The sequence below is a fragment of the Mastomys coucha genome, unplaced genomic scaffold (assembly GCF_008632895.1).
Source record: "Mastomys coucha isolate ucsf_1 unplaced genomic scaffold, UCSF_Mcou_1 pScaffold4, whole genome shotgun sequence".
NCBI classification, from domain to species: Eukaryota; Metazoa; Chordata; class Mammalia; order Rodentia; family Muridae; genus Mastomys; species Mastomys coucha.
The window spans coordinates 1,289,253-1,307,429 of NW_022196910.1; the positions used below are offsets into that span (position 1 = coordinate 1,289,253).

Genomic DNA, 18,177 nt, shown 5'->3' on the forward strand with positions numbered 1-18,177 from the left:
GGGTGGTACGCGACGAAACGACCCTGGCCCAGCCCTTGCCAGGGCGTCAAAAATCAGTGGGCTCACGCGGGAAGCTGCACAGCCTCCTGGGAATTGTGGTTCGGGTTTCGTTTCTGTAAGCCAAAGGTCAGTGCTTAGGGAAGGCTCGCACAACCTTGTGGGAGCAGGAGTCTGAAGTTTCCCATAAAGCCTCCCATAAAGCCACGGGCGGACACGTCGCGCATGGGTTTGTGGGAGTTGTAGTTTAACTTGTTGCCGTGGAGACTCAGGCCGCAGCTTTGTCAGATGGGGGCGGCGCGCGCCGCCTTGTGGGAGTCGACACAGCCTCCGTTTCCCGTGGTGCCCCGGCTTCCGGAGCGTACGGTCGGAGCGCGCGACCGCGGCCCGGTTGACTGAGCAGCCATGGACAGCGGCTTCGGCTCGGACTTCGGCGGCACGGGTGGCGGGAAGCTGGACCCGGGGGCCATTATGGAGCAAGTGAAAGTGCAGATTGCCGTGGCCAACGCGCAGGAGCTGCTACAGGTGCGGGGCGCGCCGGCCGGGGTTGGTGGCGGGATTCTCCGGGTGAGTCCCCACTGAGGCCTCGCGTGTGTCCACAGAGAATGACGGACAAGTGTTTCCGGAAGTGCATCGGGAAGCCCGGGGGCTCCTTGGATAACTCGGAGCAGGTGAGACACCCCGGGAACCCGGGGGTGGCGAGGGGCGCAGGGTCAGCTGCTGCTAGGAGGTTAAGAGATCTGCGCGTGCGCGGCCGCAGCCTACTGAGGCGTCCTGCGCGTGCGCTGGGTGAGGAACGGGCTTCTGCGCCTGCGTTTGTGCAGCCTTATGGGTGATCCTCGGGCCGTGGGACCCTGACTCAGTCAGGAATACCCTCCGCGCTTTGCAGAAATGCATCGCCATGTGCATGGACCGCTACATGGACGCCTGGAACACCGTGTCCCGCGCCTACAACTCTCGACTGCAGCGGGAACGAGCCAACATGTGACCGAGACCCGTGTCTCGGAACACCGTGCTTATGACCGGAACTGTTTTCCCTACCAGTAAGGGCGGCTCTTTCCAGGCCCCCGAAGTCTGGCAGCATGGAGGGCTCGGGGATCGAGGCCTCTCCCCTGGGCTGCTGCGTCCAGCTCAGTCTCAGAAGAGAGTGAGGACCCGTCTGAGCGCGGGGATCTGGCTGGCCCCACTGACCTGTGACCTCATGAGGGCAGGCCAATAAATCGCTGCTGGGGCAGAAAAGCTGGCGTGTCGCCTCACTGCTTCAGGTCCCTTCCCCTGAGTAGGCCCAGACCTCCCAGGGGATCTTTCCTCTGGTGTCAGTGGGCTGATGGCTCTCAGGGAATTTGGAGCACGGTCTCAGGTGTTTCATCCCGGATAAAGACCAGTCTAGGCTAAGAAGCATGGTTCCATGTAGCTCTCACCTGTCATGCATGAGGCTCAAGGTGTTATCCTCAACTCTGAATAAACCCAAGTGTGGTGCACACCTGTCGACCCAGCACTTGGGGGTGGGTTGTGTGGAGGCAGGAGGACTGGTACATAAGACTCTGTCCCCCAAAAACAGAAGCACCAAAGGAGCAGAGTTGGAGCCGTGCCCTGCTCCTGGAGACCCGTGGCTTCGACAGAGGTACTGAGCCAGTAGGAGAAGGGACTCTTTATTGGGACAATACACACAATCACAGCTACTTCCCATCGCACTCCCATGTTTGCCTGCCACCAACTCCCCAGCGTGGGTTGGGTGGCCAGCAGCTGTGCTGCCAGTCCAAGCCCGGGCCATTGGCCACGGGGCAGTCACTCCTGGATGTTCTGGCCTATCCAGCCTAGCACAGCAGCCACTCGAGTGTAGACGCCTGGGAAGTGGGGCCTGCCACAGCCGTAGCCCCAGCTGGTGACCCCCGTTAGCACCCATTGGCCAGATGGCTCCCTGCAGGCCAGGGGTCCCCCTGCATCACCCTAAAGGAGAGAGTGTTCTCAGACCAGCAGCCCTTGGGAGCAGGCATGACTCCTGCAGTTGCACCTCTCCGTTGAGCACTAACATGGACCCTGAGTGAGAGAGAGGCTGCCAAGAGCCTCACTTTTGCCATGTTGAAAATGGGTTCAGTGCTAATGTGCTTTGTTACTTGCACTGGCTGTGCCTCTGCCGGGCCCTTGTCTTGAGGACCAGCTGGTGTGCAGGCCAGAGCAGGGTGCTAAATGGCTATCTTTATTGTTATCCATTCCATTCCATTTGACACGGTGTTTCTGTGAACCTGGAAGTAGGTGGTGGCCAGGCCCCAGCTGTTCCCCTGCTGCTACTGGCACAGAATGGAGTTACAAGCACAATGGAGTCTGTAAGCACAGCCTTTTTTTTTTTTTGATTTTTGTAGACAGGGTTTCTCTGTGTAGCCCTGGCTGTCCTGGAACTCACTGCCCGGCAAGCACAGCCTTTTTATATGACTCCTGGGGATCTGCACTCAGTCCTCCCATTTGCACAGCAAGCATCACATAAAACAGTGATCTCCCGCTGGGCATGGTGGCAACGCCTTTAATCCCAGCACTTGGGAGGCAGAGGCAGGTGGATTTCTGAGTTCCAGGCTAGCCTGGTCTACAGAGTGAATTCCAGGACAGCCAGGGCTACACAGAGAAACCCTGTCTCCAAAAAAAAAAAATCTGTACCCAAACACATCTGTGTATGTGTTGCTGTGGCAAATTGGTCTCAAACTCGGTAATTGCCATGCCTGGACCCTCCAGTAGGATGTGGGGTTGGGAAACCACATGTTGTCTGTGATCGTGCAGTTATAAAATGTGATATCTCCAGAGTCAGATTGGCTGGGGGAGACTTGGGCAGGCTCAGTTGGAAGATGGCTTGTCACACAAGCTTGAGGACCCAAGTTAAATCCCAAAATCCACGTGAAAAGCCAGGAGTGGTGAATGCGTGCGTCACCAACGCTCAAGAGATGAGACAGGAGGATTCCTGGAACTCCCTGTCTCAAAGGACGGTGGTGGTGCAGGACTTTGGGCCAGCCTGGGCTACATACATGGACTAAGAGAACCCTGTCTCCACTCACCGAGCAGCTGTCCACGCCACCCTGCGGGAAGCCTGCGCACAACATACGGCTGCTGATCTGCACCGGGTAAAAGCGGCGACATGTCTGTTCACTGAGGACCCTTACTGCGGCCTTCTGCAGCTGCCGCGCCATGGAGCCTGTGGGATCCCGGGGATTAGGTGTGGGTGAGGAGTGTCTCCAACGACCCCTGCGCTGCGCCCAACGCACGGAATGCCTTACCTCCCTCGCGCAGCGAGCCCCAGCCAGTGATGACGCAGCGCGCGCCGTCAGGGGGCCGCGCGGGACCCGGTAGGCAGATAGGTCGCACCAAGTGGCTGCGGCGCACCGGCCCAGCCAGCTCCAGCAGCGCCACATCATAGTCCAGCGTGTAGATGTTGTAGAACGGGTGGCGATAGATGCGTGCTACGCGCTCCAACTGGCCCTCCGCGCTGCTCAGGAATGGGGTGCCCAGGAAGGCTGCCCACTGCATGGGGTCCCCATAGCTGCAAGGCGCGCGTATGCATGGGCAATGTCACGGCCCCACGCCTGCCCGAGACACCATCCCAGTGGAAATGGACTGCTCTGTCCCCTGCCCAACTCAGGCTCACCCAGCCAGGAGGGGTGTCCCTCTGATGGGACACCACCAACTGCCTCACACACCCTCTGGAGAATTGAATGTCAACTAGTGGAAATGGGGACACCACGCATGCGCGCGCGCGCACACACACACACACACACACACACACACACACACACATCCCTGAGTCCCAACAACCACAAGGCTAAGGGAACACCAGGAGCCCTACTCATTTCTACTGGGGCTCTGAGCGTTCAACCCTCCAGAGTGCAGTCTCCCTCCTGTCCCAGGACCTTCACAACATGGGACAATCTGTCCCTTTCACCTGTGACCGATGAGCACATGTTGGGGGTCCCTTAAGGGTCCCTCCATGTCCAGAATCCTGAGAAGGAGGGACTGTGCCTTCTATTCGGTGGCCTTGGGGACTGGGGCCAAATTGCAGAGGTGGGCTGGGGAAGGGCAGGTGGTCTCCTGCACCCAGGGCAGGACTCACATGTCGAAACAATGTGCTGCAGACAGAAGCCACCTCTCAGCCACCAGGACCGCCCCACACCGGTGCTCCCTGCGCCGCAGCCACAGGCTCACTTGCCAGGGCCACTCCCCAAGCGAGGCTGCGCTGCCGCCCACTATCCGGGTCAGGGCCCTGGGGGGTGCTAGGCCACAGTCTGTGGAAGATCGAGTATGGTGAGCCCAGTGCAGAGTGTCTTCCTCCTACCCACCCGAGGCTGGGATCCCAACCCAGCACCCTGTGCCCTGTGGGAGGGGCAGAGGGAAGCTTCATGTAACACCAGCTGCCAACTCTTTCCCAGCCCAGCCTCAACCAACACAAGAAGAGCCCAGGGAAAGAAAGACATCTAAGGCCCCATTGGAGGAGTGGGAAATACAGGAGAGTGACTGTATTGTATTGGAGGTCCTCAGCCTGTGCTGCCTCCTTCCTAAAGTGAGCCTCGGGAGCTGGCACCTGGAGCTGGAGTCCCACCTTGGAGCTTCCCTGGGTTTCTGGCCGAGAGCTCCCAGGCCACTGCAATTACCAGGGTCAAGGTCAGATTGAGCTGAAGGTCAGGTCGGGGAAGCCAGCGCTCATCTGCCTAGACGCTCAGGTGTGGGGTTTCTTCTGGTGGAGCCCCTGCTGTGACCCCAAGGGCCCACTGCCTCTGCAGGTAGTCCTGACTCCATCTGCTGTCTCAAAGCCACTCAACACCACCTCCATATTGCCTCAAGTGGAGGAACATCCTCACTAGCCCAGTACTAAGATGTCACAGTGACATTAGGAGCAGCACCCCAATAATAATGACAGAAAGGGGTCAGAAAGGTCTAGCCTAGAACCCTTTGGGAACTCACCCTGGGCAAGTGTCCCCACAGCAGGGAGTCACAGCTCGGGTGCCTGGATGTGGGGGGCACTTGTAGGACAGTGGGAGGTAGAAATAAACACATCCCCTCACCAGCTCTCCTGCCTGTCTACCTGAGGGATCCCAGCAAGGGGACACTGTCCCTCTCTGCCAATGCCACACTCACTGATGCTGGGTGGGGGGGGCAGGCAGGAGTGAGACCTGACCACACAAAGCACTCACTAGTCATGTCCTCTCCTCTGCAGTCTACTTTTCCCAGCTTTTGTAAAAAGCTGGGGTTTTGAGACACTATTTCAACTACACATGCAGCCAGAAAGACCTTAAACTCCAAGCAATTCTCCTGCCTCAGCCTCCAAGACTTAAGGTGTGTGGTACCACACCCAAGACCGCAAAGGCTCAGCTGGGGCTTTACTCTTCTCTCCAGCAGAACGTCTCATTCTCTCACCCTCCCTCTGGAGATTGCTCCCCTCTCCTCTTTTTTTTTTTAATTTTATTTGAACATTTCTGGACAAGAGTGGTGGACCACGCCCCCAGCTCTTCACTGGGGGATTCTGAGCAAAGGTTCCACCTGACCACGCCTCCAGCCCCTAGGGTCTCCAGGCAGGGTTCTAGGCGGAGCTCCGTCCTCATCCTCAGTGTTTGCTGATTAGAGGTGCTCTCACTAAGTATATCACAGTAGCCTGGAAAGCCCCTCACAGCGCAGGCTGGCCTTGAATCTGTGATGCTCTCGTCAAGTAGCTGATGTATGCCTTTAGGCCCAACCCTTAGGAGGAACAGGAGTTCAAGGTCAGCCTTAGCTACTGAGTTGGTCCTAGTCCGGGAGGGGACTTGACAATACTAAAGGAAACAAGCTGGAGGGATGGGTCAGTGGGCATGGTTGTGTGCAGGCCTTTGACCCCAGCACGGACGGTGGCAAAGGCAGGAGGTCAGCTGGGACTTGCCAGCTGCTGCTGAAGCCCAGAAGCTGCCTTGCCTCGGAGGAGCATGGTGGAGTGTGATAGAGGACGGCGTTCACATCCTTGGGGGAGCGGGACTCAGGATGCCCTCTTCTAGCCTCTGCATGTGCACGTGTGCACACACAAATAAATGGACAGAAGATGTCAGCACACAGACACACACAGCAGGTCATGGGGAGAGTGCCCCCTGCAGGCGGGGCAGGCTGCCACAGGACCCTGACATCGGACTCCAGCTCTGGAACTATGGGATGGTGTGTCTTCAGCACCATCATGCTGTGCCAGGGACCCGCCGGAGTCCCAGCCTGTATCACCATACCTGGCAAGTGAGAGTATATCGTGGTGCCTGGTGCACTTGGGGCTGCTGTCTGTCCCCTGGTGGTGGTACTCCTGGCAGGCAGCGTTGTGTTGAGTGGTCTAGTGGTCACTCTGATGGTTGCCCTAGGGGTAGCAGGTCTGCCGGTGGTGGCCTCTGGGATAATGAGGCCAGCAGCTGTGGTTTTGGGGGGCTCGCTAGGGATGAGCCGTGTGCTGGAGGTGTAGGGGTGAGCCGTGGAGCTGGGGTCTGAGGACATGGCCTTCAGGATCCAGTCCTTGAGGCGCGTGATTCGTGCATATACACCGGGCTTCTTAGCTTGGGCACAGCCAATGCCCCAGCTCACAATGCCAGCCAGGTAAAAGACACCAGGTGTCTCCTCACATGCCAGGGGGCCACCAGAATCACCCTGCAGGAGGATACCAACAGGCCTTTGTGGGACACCCATCCAAGGAACAGAAAGGCCCCACTTCCATTAGATAGCAAGTTTCATGTTCAGGCTTGGCTGTGTGAACTTAGGCAGATCCCTTTCCTTCTCTGATCCTTCATCATTTTATTTTTTCTGAGACAAGGTTTCTTTGTGTATCCCTGGCTGTCCTGGAACTTACTCTGTAGACTGGGCTGGTTTTGAAATCACAGAGATTCACCTGCCTCTGCCTCCCAAGTGCTTGGATTAAAAGCGTGCACCACCACTGCTCAGCCATCAATCATTCGTTTTTCCTTTTTTAGTACTGGGGATGGAACCCAGGGCCTCAAACACGATAGGCAAGTGCTCACGGCTGGGCTGCTCCTGGAGCCCAGGTAGGAACGGAGGCATCCCTATGGCACCCACCTGGCAGGAGTCGACTCTGCCCTCCAGGAAGCCGGCACAGAGCATGCGGTCAGTGAGGGAGAAGTTGTACAGGGCTCCACACATCTTCTGCTCTATGATGCCCACAGACGCCTTCTGCAAGATGTCGGGCTTGGTGGCTGCCAGGAAAGAGGGTATCAAGCAGGGCCAGTAGGGACTGTCTCTACCCTGGGGCCAGCAGAGCCCATAGGAATTTTTGCTTTGTTTTGTTTAAGACAGGGTTTCACTTTGTAGCTGTGGCTGTCCTGGAACTCACTGAGATCATCCTGCCTCTGCCTCTCTGATGCTGATTAAAGGTGTGCGCCCCCAAACCTGGCTTTCACAGGAATTTTCATTTCTCCTTGTGGGGCTGGGGTAGAATCCAGGATCTTTGCACACACTAAGCAAGTGCTCAGCACGCCCCAACTCTTGTGTTCTTTAGGGTCTCACTATGTAGGCCAGGCTGGCCTTAAATCTATGGTGCTCCTGCCTCTGTACCTGAGTGCTGGGGAGACAGGTGTAGGCACCATTCCCATTTTGACAAATTTGTTTGTAAAGGACTAGATAGCAGTGCTTGACCCCTTTGAGGTCATAGGTCAGAGATCCTGGATATCAGACATTTATGTTATGATTCATATCAGTAGCAAAATTATAGTTATGAAGTAGCAACAAAATAACTCTGTGGCTAGGGGTCCCCACAACATGAACTTTATTAAAGGCTGTGGCAGCGTTAGGAAGACTGAGAACCACTGTACTAGGGCATAAACATTCTCAGCTGTATAGTCTAGATAATCTATTCAGCCATGTAGAAGAAAAGCTAGTGATAAGATATCCTGTTACTGAATGGATGTGTAAGGGACCATAGGGCAATAAAGCCTGGTTTATACCCAGGCAATGGGCTCCATGTGATCTCTGACATAGCAGGAGGCTGGTGGCTCAGGTGTGTGGGACTAAAGGCCACTGGGTCAGCACAGACGTTTTTTGCAGCCGTGGACATCTGGTCAATGAATGTATCTCTTGTACTAATAAAACTTTATTTATACACACAAATGAGGGCCCCTATGTAGACCCTAGGAGTCATAGAGTGGCACTTTGGATATGGGGTCGGCACAGAGGAATGAGTGGTTTAGGACCCAGGTGAGGAAAGCCAAGCCACAGCCCTCCCAGGCCAGGTCCCTCCCTGGGACCTGCTCACCATTTCCCTCTTGCATGTTGCCCCAGCCTGAGATCATACACTTCCGGCCCACGGGGAACTTGTGGATGGCCAGGGGGAGACAGACCGGCTGGATGTACTTGTTGAAGACCAATGGCTGGGCCAACTCCAGCAAGGCCACGTCAAAGTCCAGGATTCCTGGGTTGTACCGGGGGTGCAGGGCCACCCTTCGCAGCCCCAGCTTCACGGGGCTCCCGCCGACACCCAGCAGGGACACGGTGCCCAGGTGCGCCTGCACCTGCTCCACTTTGGTGCTGCAGAGACAGGACCTCAGGCACTCCCACCCCGCACCCCAGGAAAAGGCCCTGCCGGAGCGTGCATGTCCCTTGAGACTTTGCTTTTGCCACTCTGACAGAGACCCTAGCAACTTTATCAATGTTGTAGGTTACCACAGGCCAGAATCCCCCTGCTGTCCAGCCAGATGATTGCGGTTCTGGGCGACCCCCATGTATGAGCATTCAGCAAACAATAAGGGCTTCCTGTTTATTGTCTTGCTGGGTTTGGTTTGTCAATTTTGTGCCTGGCTGATAGGAAAGCACCGCACTAGGTAGTTGGTGCTTGCTGCATGCAGTGAGGGTCTGCTATCGGGGCTCTTGGAAGGCCTTACTGGTTGAAACAGTGGGCGGCGGACAGCAGCCAGCGGTCACCCACCACGGTGGCTCCACAGAAATGTCTGGATCCTTCCTTCAGGCTGGCCTGCCAGGGCACCTCCCCAGACATGGCGCTGATCCCGCCCACAATCCGAGTGGGCTTGTCCATTGCTGGTCTGGCTCCACACTCTGCCAGGGGAGAGGAAAAAGGGAGTGTTGGGGAGTGTCGTCATCTACTCTGGGTTCACCCATTCCGGGCCTAGGGTAACCTACATACAGAGCAATTGGGATGTCATCAGGGCGACAGGGCTCGAGGGAAACCTCAACTTGCAGAGATTGAGATCCCTGATGAGATTCACAGGACCCACAATGTCACATCTACATGGTGGCAGGAGCCTGTCATCCTGGCACTCAGAAGCTGAGGCAGGGGATTGTTCTGAGTTTGAAGTCAGTCTGGGGTCCCAGAAGGTTGGGAAGGAGAGAAGGAGGAGGGACAGAAGCAGGAAACAAGGCTGGCTGGGATAACCTGAGAGTCAGAGGAAGAAACAGAAACAAACCACAGGGGAGGCAAAACTCACAACCTGGGTGGGGTGTGGGAGGGCCCTTGTCTCGGGTACACCAGACCAGGGTTTCAACTTCCAGCATTACAACATACACAAAAACCCAAGAGATTCAAGGCTGATAAAATACAGAGGTGTGCAGGGACAGGGATGGTACCCAGAAGGACCAAGCTGGTTACCGCAGACTCGGCCACCCAACTCCCACAGGTACCACATGTAACTTCCTGCTGGCCTTGTGGGCCACTCTAACTATGCTGTCCTGTGCTGCCTCATTTCCCATGCACCTACATTGTTCTTCCTTCCTTCCTTCCTTCCTTCCTTCCTTCCTTCCTTCCTTCCTTCCTTCCTTTCTTTCTTTCTTTCTTTCTTTCTTTCTTTCTTTCTTTCTTTCTTTCTTTCTTTTGAGACGGGGTTTCTCTGTGTAGCCCTGGCTGTCCTGGAACTCACTCTGTAGACCAGGCTTGCCTGGAACTCAGAAATCCGCCTGCCTCTGCCTCCTGAGTGCTGGGATTAAAGGCGTGCGCCACCACCACCCAGCCTATACTTTCAATAAAGCCAGCAGTGGTGGCCTTTAACCCCAGCACCTGGGAGGCTGAGGCAGAAGGATCTCTGTGAGTTCAAAGCTAACTTGGTTTACATAATGAGCTTTGTTCCAGCCAGGCCTCATAGTAAAACAAACAAAAAAATTGTTTCAAAAAAATTTTAAAATTTGGAGGTGGAGATATGGCTCAACAATTAAGAGCACTGCCTGTTCTTCCAGAGGACCTGGGTTCAGTTCCCAGCACCCTTATGGCAGCTCACAACTGTCTGTAATTCCAAGATCCAACACAGTCCATACAGAGGTACATGATGGCAAACACTCATGCACATAAAATAAAAAATAAATATTTAAAAACTTAAGATTAAAAAAAGTCCTCTTGAAGAATGACTAACCTGTAACTGATGTGTGTGTTCATGGCAGACATCAGTAATAAATTGCTAATCCCCTATTGGTTGCTTCATGGAAAATATCAATAAGCAGTTACCAATTTCCCACCTAATGTCAAAACAGATGCCAGTAATAAACTGCTGATCTCCCATCAAGCTCTTTCATGGCAGACACCAATAATCAATCACCAATTTTTCAGAGGAGTCAAGGCAGACAGACATTGGCAATCAATCACCAATCCTCCATTTACAGACATCCAGGTAGAGGCACTAGCATCAAACATGATAAGCTGAGTTTAATTCCCTGAAAGCCAGTGATGGAAGGAGAAAACCAACCCCTGCAAGTTGTCCTCGGCATTTGCCCTCCCCTCCATCTCCCTCCCCCCTCAAAGGAAATCAGTAACCAGCTGTTTGTTAATCTCCCACAGGGTTAGGCAGACATCAATAGTTAATCACAGCCAGACCTAGTGCCCACTCCTTTAATCCCAGGTGAAAACAGGCAGATGTCTGTGAGTTCGAGGCCAGCCTCAGCTACACAAAAGAGTTAAAGGACCACCACTAGGGCTACAAAGAGAGGCACTTAGCAGGGTGGTGGCGCATGCACTTGGGAATCAGAGGCAGGCGGATTTCTGAGTTCGAGGCCAGCCTGGTCTACAGAGTGAGGAGAGAGAGAGAGAGAGAGAGAGAGAGAGAGAGAGAGAGAGAGAGAGAGAGAGAGAGAGAGAGAGAGAGAGAGAGAGAGAGAGAGAGAGAGAGAGAGAGACCCTGTCTCAACATCCCCCTCCCCCAAGCATATAGTCAGTCACCAATTCCTCCCGCCTTTTCTGACAGACACTGACAACTGATTACCAATCCCCACACTGAGCATGTCAAGATTTCAATTAAATGCCCATCTTCAGCCAGGTTTGCCTGGCAGACATCAATAGTCAATTAAGCGCTTGGTGAATCCCCCGGAAGCCAATGAGACAGATGTGGATGGAGAACCTATTAGCAATCTCCTTTCCACAGAGTGCTTCGTGACAGACCTCAGTAATCGATCATTAGTCGCCTTGCCACTCAGTGCTGAGGGCCAGTGATCTGACCCTGCCCGGGAAGGAATACCTGCCCGGAATCCGCAATACCTTGTGGCTTGGCGGCAGTGCTGGGGTGAAGTGGCACAGGGCTGGGGGCAGCGGTGGGTTTAGCAGAGGTGTTGGGCACCCGGCTCTCAGGGCTGGTAGGCCGGACAGTGCTGGGGGTGGCGGGCGCTGGAGCCGCGGTGGGGACCACAGGCGCGTCAGCCGCGCTGGTCACCTCCACGATCCAATCCCGCAGCCTGGTGACTCGGGTGTAGACCCCTGGGCGCCGCGCTTCTGCACAGCCGATTCCCCAACTCACGATACCAGCCAGGAAGAACCTTCCGGAAGGCTCCTCGCAGACCAAGGGTCCTCCGGAGTCACCCTGGAAAACAAAGGCACGTTCTCAGCTTGGGGGCGGGGCACTCTCCAACTACAGTCGCCAGAGGCAGGCAGACAGCCCAGGACCGGGGCTGAATTCTCTATCCACATAGGCTCATGGCTAGGGCTGTGGACAGAAACAGACGGAGGTCGCTAGGAGATCTGTGTCTCCACAGAGGGAATGCGCGAGTAGGAGCGCAGCAGAGAGTGAGAATAGCAAATGTGATGTCATTATCACTCGTGCTGGGAGCCACATATCTTTGTGCACTTATTTATTTAGATATTTATGTGGCGAATATTTAGTCTGTGTTTTTGTCAGTGCACCACTTTTGCTCCTGGTGCCCTCAGAGGCCAGAAGGTATCAGATCCCCCAAAACTCTTAACCACTGAGCCATCTCTCCGGACCCAGCAGTCAGGAGGCAAAGGCGAGTTAGAAGCTAGTCCGGTTTACAGAGAGATATAGTCTAGGACAGCCAGGGTGATACAGAGAAACTTTAGAAAAAACCAAGAAAACAAAATAAAAATATGTAGTGACTTCTATATTTATTAAATACAGTCAACTACAATGGCTCTGGTCGGATACGGTTGGCTTGTTTTCCTTTTGAGACAGGGCCTCATTCCTTGAACTCCTGATCCTCCTGTTTCCACCTCCTGAGTGCTGGTTTGTTCCAGCTAGTGTCCACTTGCTTGTTCCCCGGTGGGAGGGGACAGAGGGTAATCGTTTGACCCTGGCAGCCCACCTGGCAGGAGTCCACCTTCCCGTCCAGGTAGCCAGCACACACCATCCTGTCGGTGAGCGAGTGGCCGTACAGGCTGGAACACAGGCTCTGGTCCAGCAATTCCACCGTGGCTTTCTGAAGGACCTCCGGCTTCACCACTGCCCACACCACAGGGCAACAGAGAAAAGCAGGTGAGAGCACCGGACCCCCAGCAGCCACTTTGAGCCAGGAGACTGAATACCTTTTCCTCTTCCAGTTCTCAAGCTGCTGGGTCCACCTGACCCTCACCCCAACCTTAGGCACTAACAGGCATCAAGCCTTCATTCCTCATCTCTTCTCCCCACATTGCCATGCGCTCAGGCCCCAACCCCCAACTTGCCCAAGGGTGAACTCGCTCTCCAGCCCAGCAGCCCCAAATGAGACACATTCACCACCTGCTGCCTTATGATTATAGGCTTTTATTGTTTTTTTATAGCCCAGGCTGGCCTTGAACTCACTTTATAGCTAAAGATGACCTTGGACTTCTGATCCTCCTCATCCTGTGATCTTAAATTTGGGGTGATAGTTGTATACCACCACCTTTAGCTTTACAGAATTTCTTCTTACTTTTTCTTTACCAGAGCTATGGAACCCACTTGTTAGCTAAAAACTCCACCTTAGCCACGTCCCCAGCCCCTTACTGGGGGATTCTAGGCTGGGGCTCCACCATGACCACGCCCCTAGCCCTGTTTTTAATTTTTGAGAACAGGTATTTCCAAGGTCCCTGGATTGATCCCCTGCCTCAGACCCCAGATTATGAGCTCGGAGGCAGGAGGCACCATTGTCCTAGTCATCTACATTGGGGCTAGAAGGTCTCAGTTAGGAGTGGGGAGATGCGCGCAGCGGGCTTACGGAAGTCCTCCTTCAGGTAACCCCAGCCCGAGATCAGGCACTTCTTGTGCGGCGGGAAGACGTGCGTGGCCGCGGGGAGGCAGGCAGGCTGCACGTAGCGGCCGAAGGGTAGTGGGCGCGCCAGCTCCAGCACCGCCAGGTCGAAGTCCGCGGTGTCAGCGTCATAGGCTGGATGCTTGGCGATGCGTAGCACGCGTGCACGCACGGCGCTGGCCTCTGAACCGCTCAGGTGCACGCTGCCCGCCTGGGCCGCCCACTGCGCAGGGTCCTGGAATCTGGGGAGGTCGGAAGGGGTGCGACTTAATGGGGAGCTCCGAGGACTCTAAGGTAATTTAAGGAAGAAAAGGATGCGAGCAGACTCTTGTGGGCAAGCCTGCCAGTCAGAGTTCAATTTCGGGGACACATATGGTGGAAGGAGTTGTGGCACATACAGATGCTAAATAAAAGCTGAGCAGGATTGTGCACGCACTTGATGCCAGCACCTGGAAGGCAGAGGCAGGCAGATCTGTGTGAGTTCAAGAAAACAGCCTGGTCTACATGCCTAGCAAGTTTCAGGACAACTACATAGTGAGAACTTGTCTCAAAATTAAACAAGTAATAAATAAAATGAATGCAGACTAGAATGTAACCCCAGGAAGCTGAGGAAGGAGGTTTATGAGTTCCTGGGAAGCCTAGGAAACCTAATGAGGCTTTCTCTTAAATATAATAATTAATTAATTTTAAAAGAGAAAAGAGGGGGCTGGAGAGATGGCTCAGTGGTTAAGAGCACTGACTGCTCTTCCATAGGTCCTGAGTTTGATTCCCAGCAACCACATGATGACTCATAACCATCTATAATGGGATCTGATGCCCTTTTCTGGTGTGTCTGAAGACAGCTACAGTGTACTCACATACATAAATTAAATCTTTAAAAAGAGAGTGAGAGAGAGAGGCAGGCTGGAGAGATGGCTCAGCAACCACATAGTAGCTCACAACCATCTGTATAAGATCTGACTCCCTCTTCTGGTACATCTGAAGACAGCTACAGTGTACTTATATATAATAAATAAATGAATCTTTTAAAAAATAAAAAAAGAGAAGAGGGTCTGGAGAGGTGGTGCAGTGGTTAGAACACTAGCTGCTCTTGCAAAGGACCCAGGTTTGAGTCCCAGCACCCACATACAATTGGGTCACAACTATCTCCAGATCCAGGAGACTCGAAGCCCACTTCTGTTCTCTATAGGCCTCAGGCATGCATATGGTGCACCAGCAGACATGCAAGCAAAACATTCATAGACGCAATTAAATAAGCCAATGGGGGGAGGGGAGGAAAAGAATGAAGAGTGAGTGGACTTTGGCAAAAGGAAGGAGGGGGTACAGGGAGACACGGTGCGGTGCGTTGGGCCAAGAAGCAGTACTGGCAGCCATGGCCGGTGGGACTCACTCGTTGAAGCAGTGGGCAGCAGACACCAGCCACCTGGCACCGATGATGGTGGCACCGCAGAAGTGTTCGTGATTCTCCCGAAGGCTGACCTGCCAGGGGAACTCCCCGGGAGCTGCCTCCACGCCGCCCACGATCCTGCCAGCTGACCTCCAGGCAGGCTGCCAGCCGCAGTCTGCAAAGCACAGGATCGGACGGAGAACCAGGGGCAATCGTCACTCATCATTTGGCCCCAGGTTCGAGGTGTTCCTCCACTTGTTATTTGGAGCTGTCCGGGTCTTCTTGAAACCCCACCCAGTCTCAGGAATCAGACATCACACACATCAGTCAGTGGCAGAGAAAGGCTCAGGCCAGGTGCCCAACCGAGCATGAAGGTCATGAAACCTATTTGTTTATTCTTTTAAAACAGATTTTTATTCCAGCCCAAGCTGGCCTGGAACTCATGATCTTCCTTCCTCAACTCCTGGGTGTTTGGATGACACTCCCACACCATTAAGCCCTGTGGGACACTTTCTTGATTAATGATGATTGCTGCTGGAGGGCCAAGCCCACCGTGAGCGTTGTCAACCCCTAGGCTGGAGATCCTGGGCTGTAGTGAGAGTGGGAGAGAGCAAGACCAAGCCTACCTCCATCCTCGGCTTGACTTCCTGTCCTGCCTTCTCAAAAGGGACTGGGAGTTAAAATACAGTTTCCTATCAAGCAGCTCAAAGCAAAGGAGGACCCTCATGCTGCATCACTGTGCAGGCTGAGAATACTGGAAATATTGATTATCACAACACTTCTTGCTTAAATCTGAGCAATACTTGTTCCTGGCAGCATGGAGCTCTAGGCTCCCTCCCACCCCTGCTTTCTCTGAGGAGTGTCCCCTCCAGGTAGCCTTACACACCTCCCTTTCCACCGCCCAGCTTGTGAGCCCAGTTCACTGCACTCCCGGGCCACACAGACACTGACCACACTGAGCCTCGTCAGACCCGTCGGAGCAGTCCGCCCTGTCGTCACACTCCGGGTTCTCTTTGCTCACACACTGACCATTCTGACAGGAGAAGGCATTCCCGGGGCAGTGGCCTGGGAACAGAGAACCAAGCTGGGGCCAGGAACCTCTTCTGTGCAGAGGCAGCGACCTGCAGGGGCCCTTTAGGTAACTGCACAGTGTAAGAACCGCTGTGAGATCTTTGGTTATCTCTGGAGACAAAGATAGGGCTAGACAACATGGACGTGTGTGAGACATGAGTGACTGTGTGTGTGTGTGTGTGTGTGTGTGTGTGTGAGAGAGAGAGAGAGAGACAGAGACAGAGACAGAGACAGAGAGGCAGAGAGATAGGTTCTCTCTGTGTAGTCTTGGATGGTCTGAAACTCACTTTACAGATTGGGTTTGCCTTGACCTCACAGAGATCCACCTGTGGCTGCCTCCCAATTGCTGGGATTAAAGGTTTTGCTTTTACAATAGAATTCTGTCACCTTCTGTGATGGCTAATCTTAATGGTCTACTTAGTGGGATCTAGAAACAGTATGGAGACAAGCCTCTGCTCCAGTGGTCACCTCTCTCTGCTTCCCGATCCTGCTGCCACGCCCTCCCCGGCGTGAAGGACGTCAGATCTGTGGCTAAGGTAAGCCCTCCCTCTCTTAAGTTCCCTGCATCAGATGTCTTGTCACAGTAACAGAGGATTGACAGAGAAAAACATAAAAATAAATAGCGGCTAGGGACAGGAGTGCACTTTTTCTTTTGTAATTTTTAATTTTAATTTTAATTTTTCCAGACAGGGCTTCTCTGTGTTTCTCTGTGTAGTTCCAGTCTGTTCTGGAACTCAGAAATCCACCTGCCTCTGCCTCCCGAGTGCTGGGATTAAAAAGGCGTGTGCCACCACTGCCTGGCTGAGAACACACACATAACCCCAGCACTCAGGAGGCAGAGGCAGGTAGAGTGCTGAGTTTGAGGCCAGCCTGGGCTAGTGAGCCCTGACTCGGATAAACCACTCAACAGCACACCCTGATGCAGAGCCGGGGTTCCCCTGGCCCCCGACTCCTGGGTTATCTTCCCAGGGAGGCCAAAGGCCCGCAGGAGTCGCACCTATGCTTGCCAGAGAAAAGCTGAAGGGACATTCCTGGAAGCTGAGCGGGGGCCCAGGTCAGTCCTACCTGACTTTAAGTCCCTCTCAGTCACCGGACCTTCACACCTTCCTGAAGCAGAACAGACAAAGCCAAGTGAGAGGTGAGCAATGGGCCATGCCTGCTGAGGCTGAGGCTGAGGCAGGAGGATTGTGAGCATGAGGTCAGCCTGGGAGTAGGAGGAGGTCCTCTCTTGCTCCCTCTCCCTAAAAGGTGTGTTCAGTGCTGGCTCTTCAGGACAGCAGGCCATGACAGAGCCACCAGCACTTTTTTTTTTTTTTTTAAGATTTATTTATTATTGTATCTAAGACACTGTAGCTGTCTTCAGATGCACCAGAAGAGGGCATCAGATCTCATTACCAATGGTTGTGAGCCACCATGTGGTTGCTGGGATTTGAACTCAGGACCTTTGGAAGAGCAGTCAGTGCTCTTAACCGCTGAGCCATCTCTCCAGCCCCGAGCCACCAGCACTTTAACCCTGTCTTCAACCTGGCTCGGAGGGGACAGCGCTGAAGAGCCACATGAGGCTGGCAGTCACTGTCAAAGCAGGAACACACCTGCCACTGGGGAATTTTATAGAAGATGGACTGAAGCGGTGATCTGTGAGACGTTATGCACAGGAGTTGCTCACTTCCCCAGTGGGACAGACTGAGATGGCTTAGATATAATTAATTAATTAATATTTTTGAAACCGTTTCTCTGGGTAGCCTGCTATACTGGGAATCACTCTGTAGAGCAGGCTGGCCTCACATTCACAGAGATCCCCCTGCCTCTGTCTCCCAAGTGCTGAGATTAAAGGCGTGTGCCACCACTACCCAGCTAGATATTTTTAAATTAAGTTATGTGTAGGGGTGTTTTGCATGTGTGTGTATCCAAGAGGGCATAGGATCCCCTGGAAGTGGAGCAACAGAGGCTGCAGGTAGTGATGTGGGTGTTGGGAACGGAGCCCAGGATATCTCCAAAGCAGCCAGTGATCTAACCACCAGGACCCCTCTCTAGCCCCAGGCCCCTTGAATTATATCACATTCTCCAGAACATGTCCAACCTAGAATGTGTGACTCATTTAATTCTAGTATTTTCTGATTTGTCTTTGGGACCACAGTGAACCCAGTATGTCTAGAACCATGGACAAAATAGTCCGAGAAGGTGAAGGTAAGACTTGTGCACTCTGCAGCCGGGGGTGTGGGGCTGTGAACCTGGGGTGTGGGAGTGTGAACCTGGGGTGTGGGAGTGTGAACCTGGGGTGTGGGGCTGTGAACCTGGGGTGTGGG

General features: G+C 53.9%; 2 protein-coding genes across 2 annotated transcripts in view; one reads left to right on the plus strand and one right to left on the minus strand.

The window, feature by feature from the left end:
• The first annotated feature begins 181 nt into the window (after positions 1-181).
• On the plus strand, positions 182-1,478 carry Timm13 (translocase of inner mitochondrial membrane 13). The gene is made up of 3 exons (XM_031349167.1): positions 182-522; positions 600-668; positions 887-1,478. The coding sequence occupies exons 1-3, from the start codon at positions 403-405 to the stop codon at positions 983-985; spliced, it is 288 nt and encodes a 95-aa protein (XP_031205027.1). The 5' UTR covers positions 182-402; the 3' UTR covers positions 986-1,478.
• A 152-nt stretch (positions 1,479-1,630) lies between these two features.
• The window catches only part of Tmprss9 (transmembrane serine protease 9), a 20,868-nt gene continuing 4,321 nt past the window's right edge, over positions 1,631-18,177 (minus strand). The window contains exons 5-18 of the mRNA XM_031349168.1: positions 16,937-16,978; positions 15,752-15,865; positions 14,804-14,975; positions 13,381-13,655; positions 12,511-12,647; positions 11,456-11,774; positions 8,865-9,036; positions 8,240-8,511; positions 7,048-7,184; positions 6,219-6,624; positions 4,091-4,262; positions 3,261-3,523; positions 3,042-3,178; positions 1,631-1,947 (exon numbers count right to left, since the gene is read on the minus strand). Coding sequence (XP_031205028.1) covers positions 1,786-1,947; positions 3,042-3,178; positions 3,261-3,523; positions 4,091-4,262; positions 6,219-6,624; positions 7,048-7,184; positions 8,240-8,511; positions 8,865-9,036; positions 11,456-11,774; positions 12,511-12,647; positions 13,381-13,655; positions 14,804-14,975; positions 15,752-15,865; positions 16,937-16,978 — 2,780 coding nt within the window. The 3' untranslated portion in view covers positions 1,631-1,785. The remainder of the gene's footprint in view (positions 1,948-3,041; positions 3,179-3,260; positions 3,524-4,090; positions 4,263-6,218; positions 6,625-7,047; positions 7,185-8,239; positions 8,512-8,864; positions 9,037-11,455; positions 11,775-12,510; positions 12,648-13,380; positions 13,656-14,803; positions 14,976-15,751; positions 15,866-16,936; positions 16,979-18,177) is intronic.

Excerpts from the sequence above, each read along its gene's own strand:
- Timm13 (XM_031349167.1), top strand. The coding sequence starts at position 403 with ATGGACAGCGGCTTCGGCTCGGACTTCGGCGGCACGGGTGGCGGGAAG. Across the intron at positions 523-599 it reads ACGCGCAGGAGCTGCTACAG|AGAATGACGGACAAGTGTTT; the intron begins GTGCGGGGCGCG and ends GTGTGTCCACAG. Across the intron at positions 669-886 it reads CCTTGGATAACTCGGAGCAG|AAATGCATCGCCATGTGCAT; the intron begins GTGAGACACCCC and ends CGCGCTTTGCAG.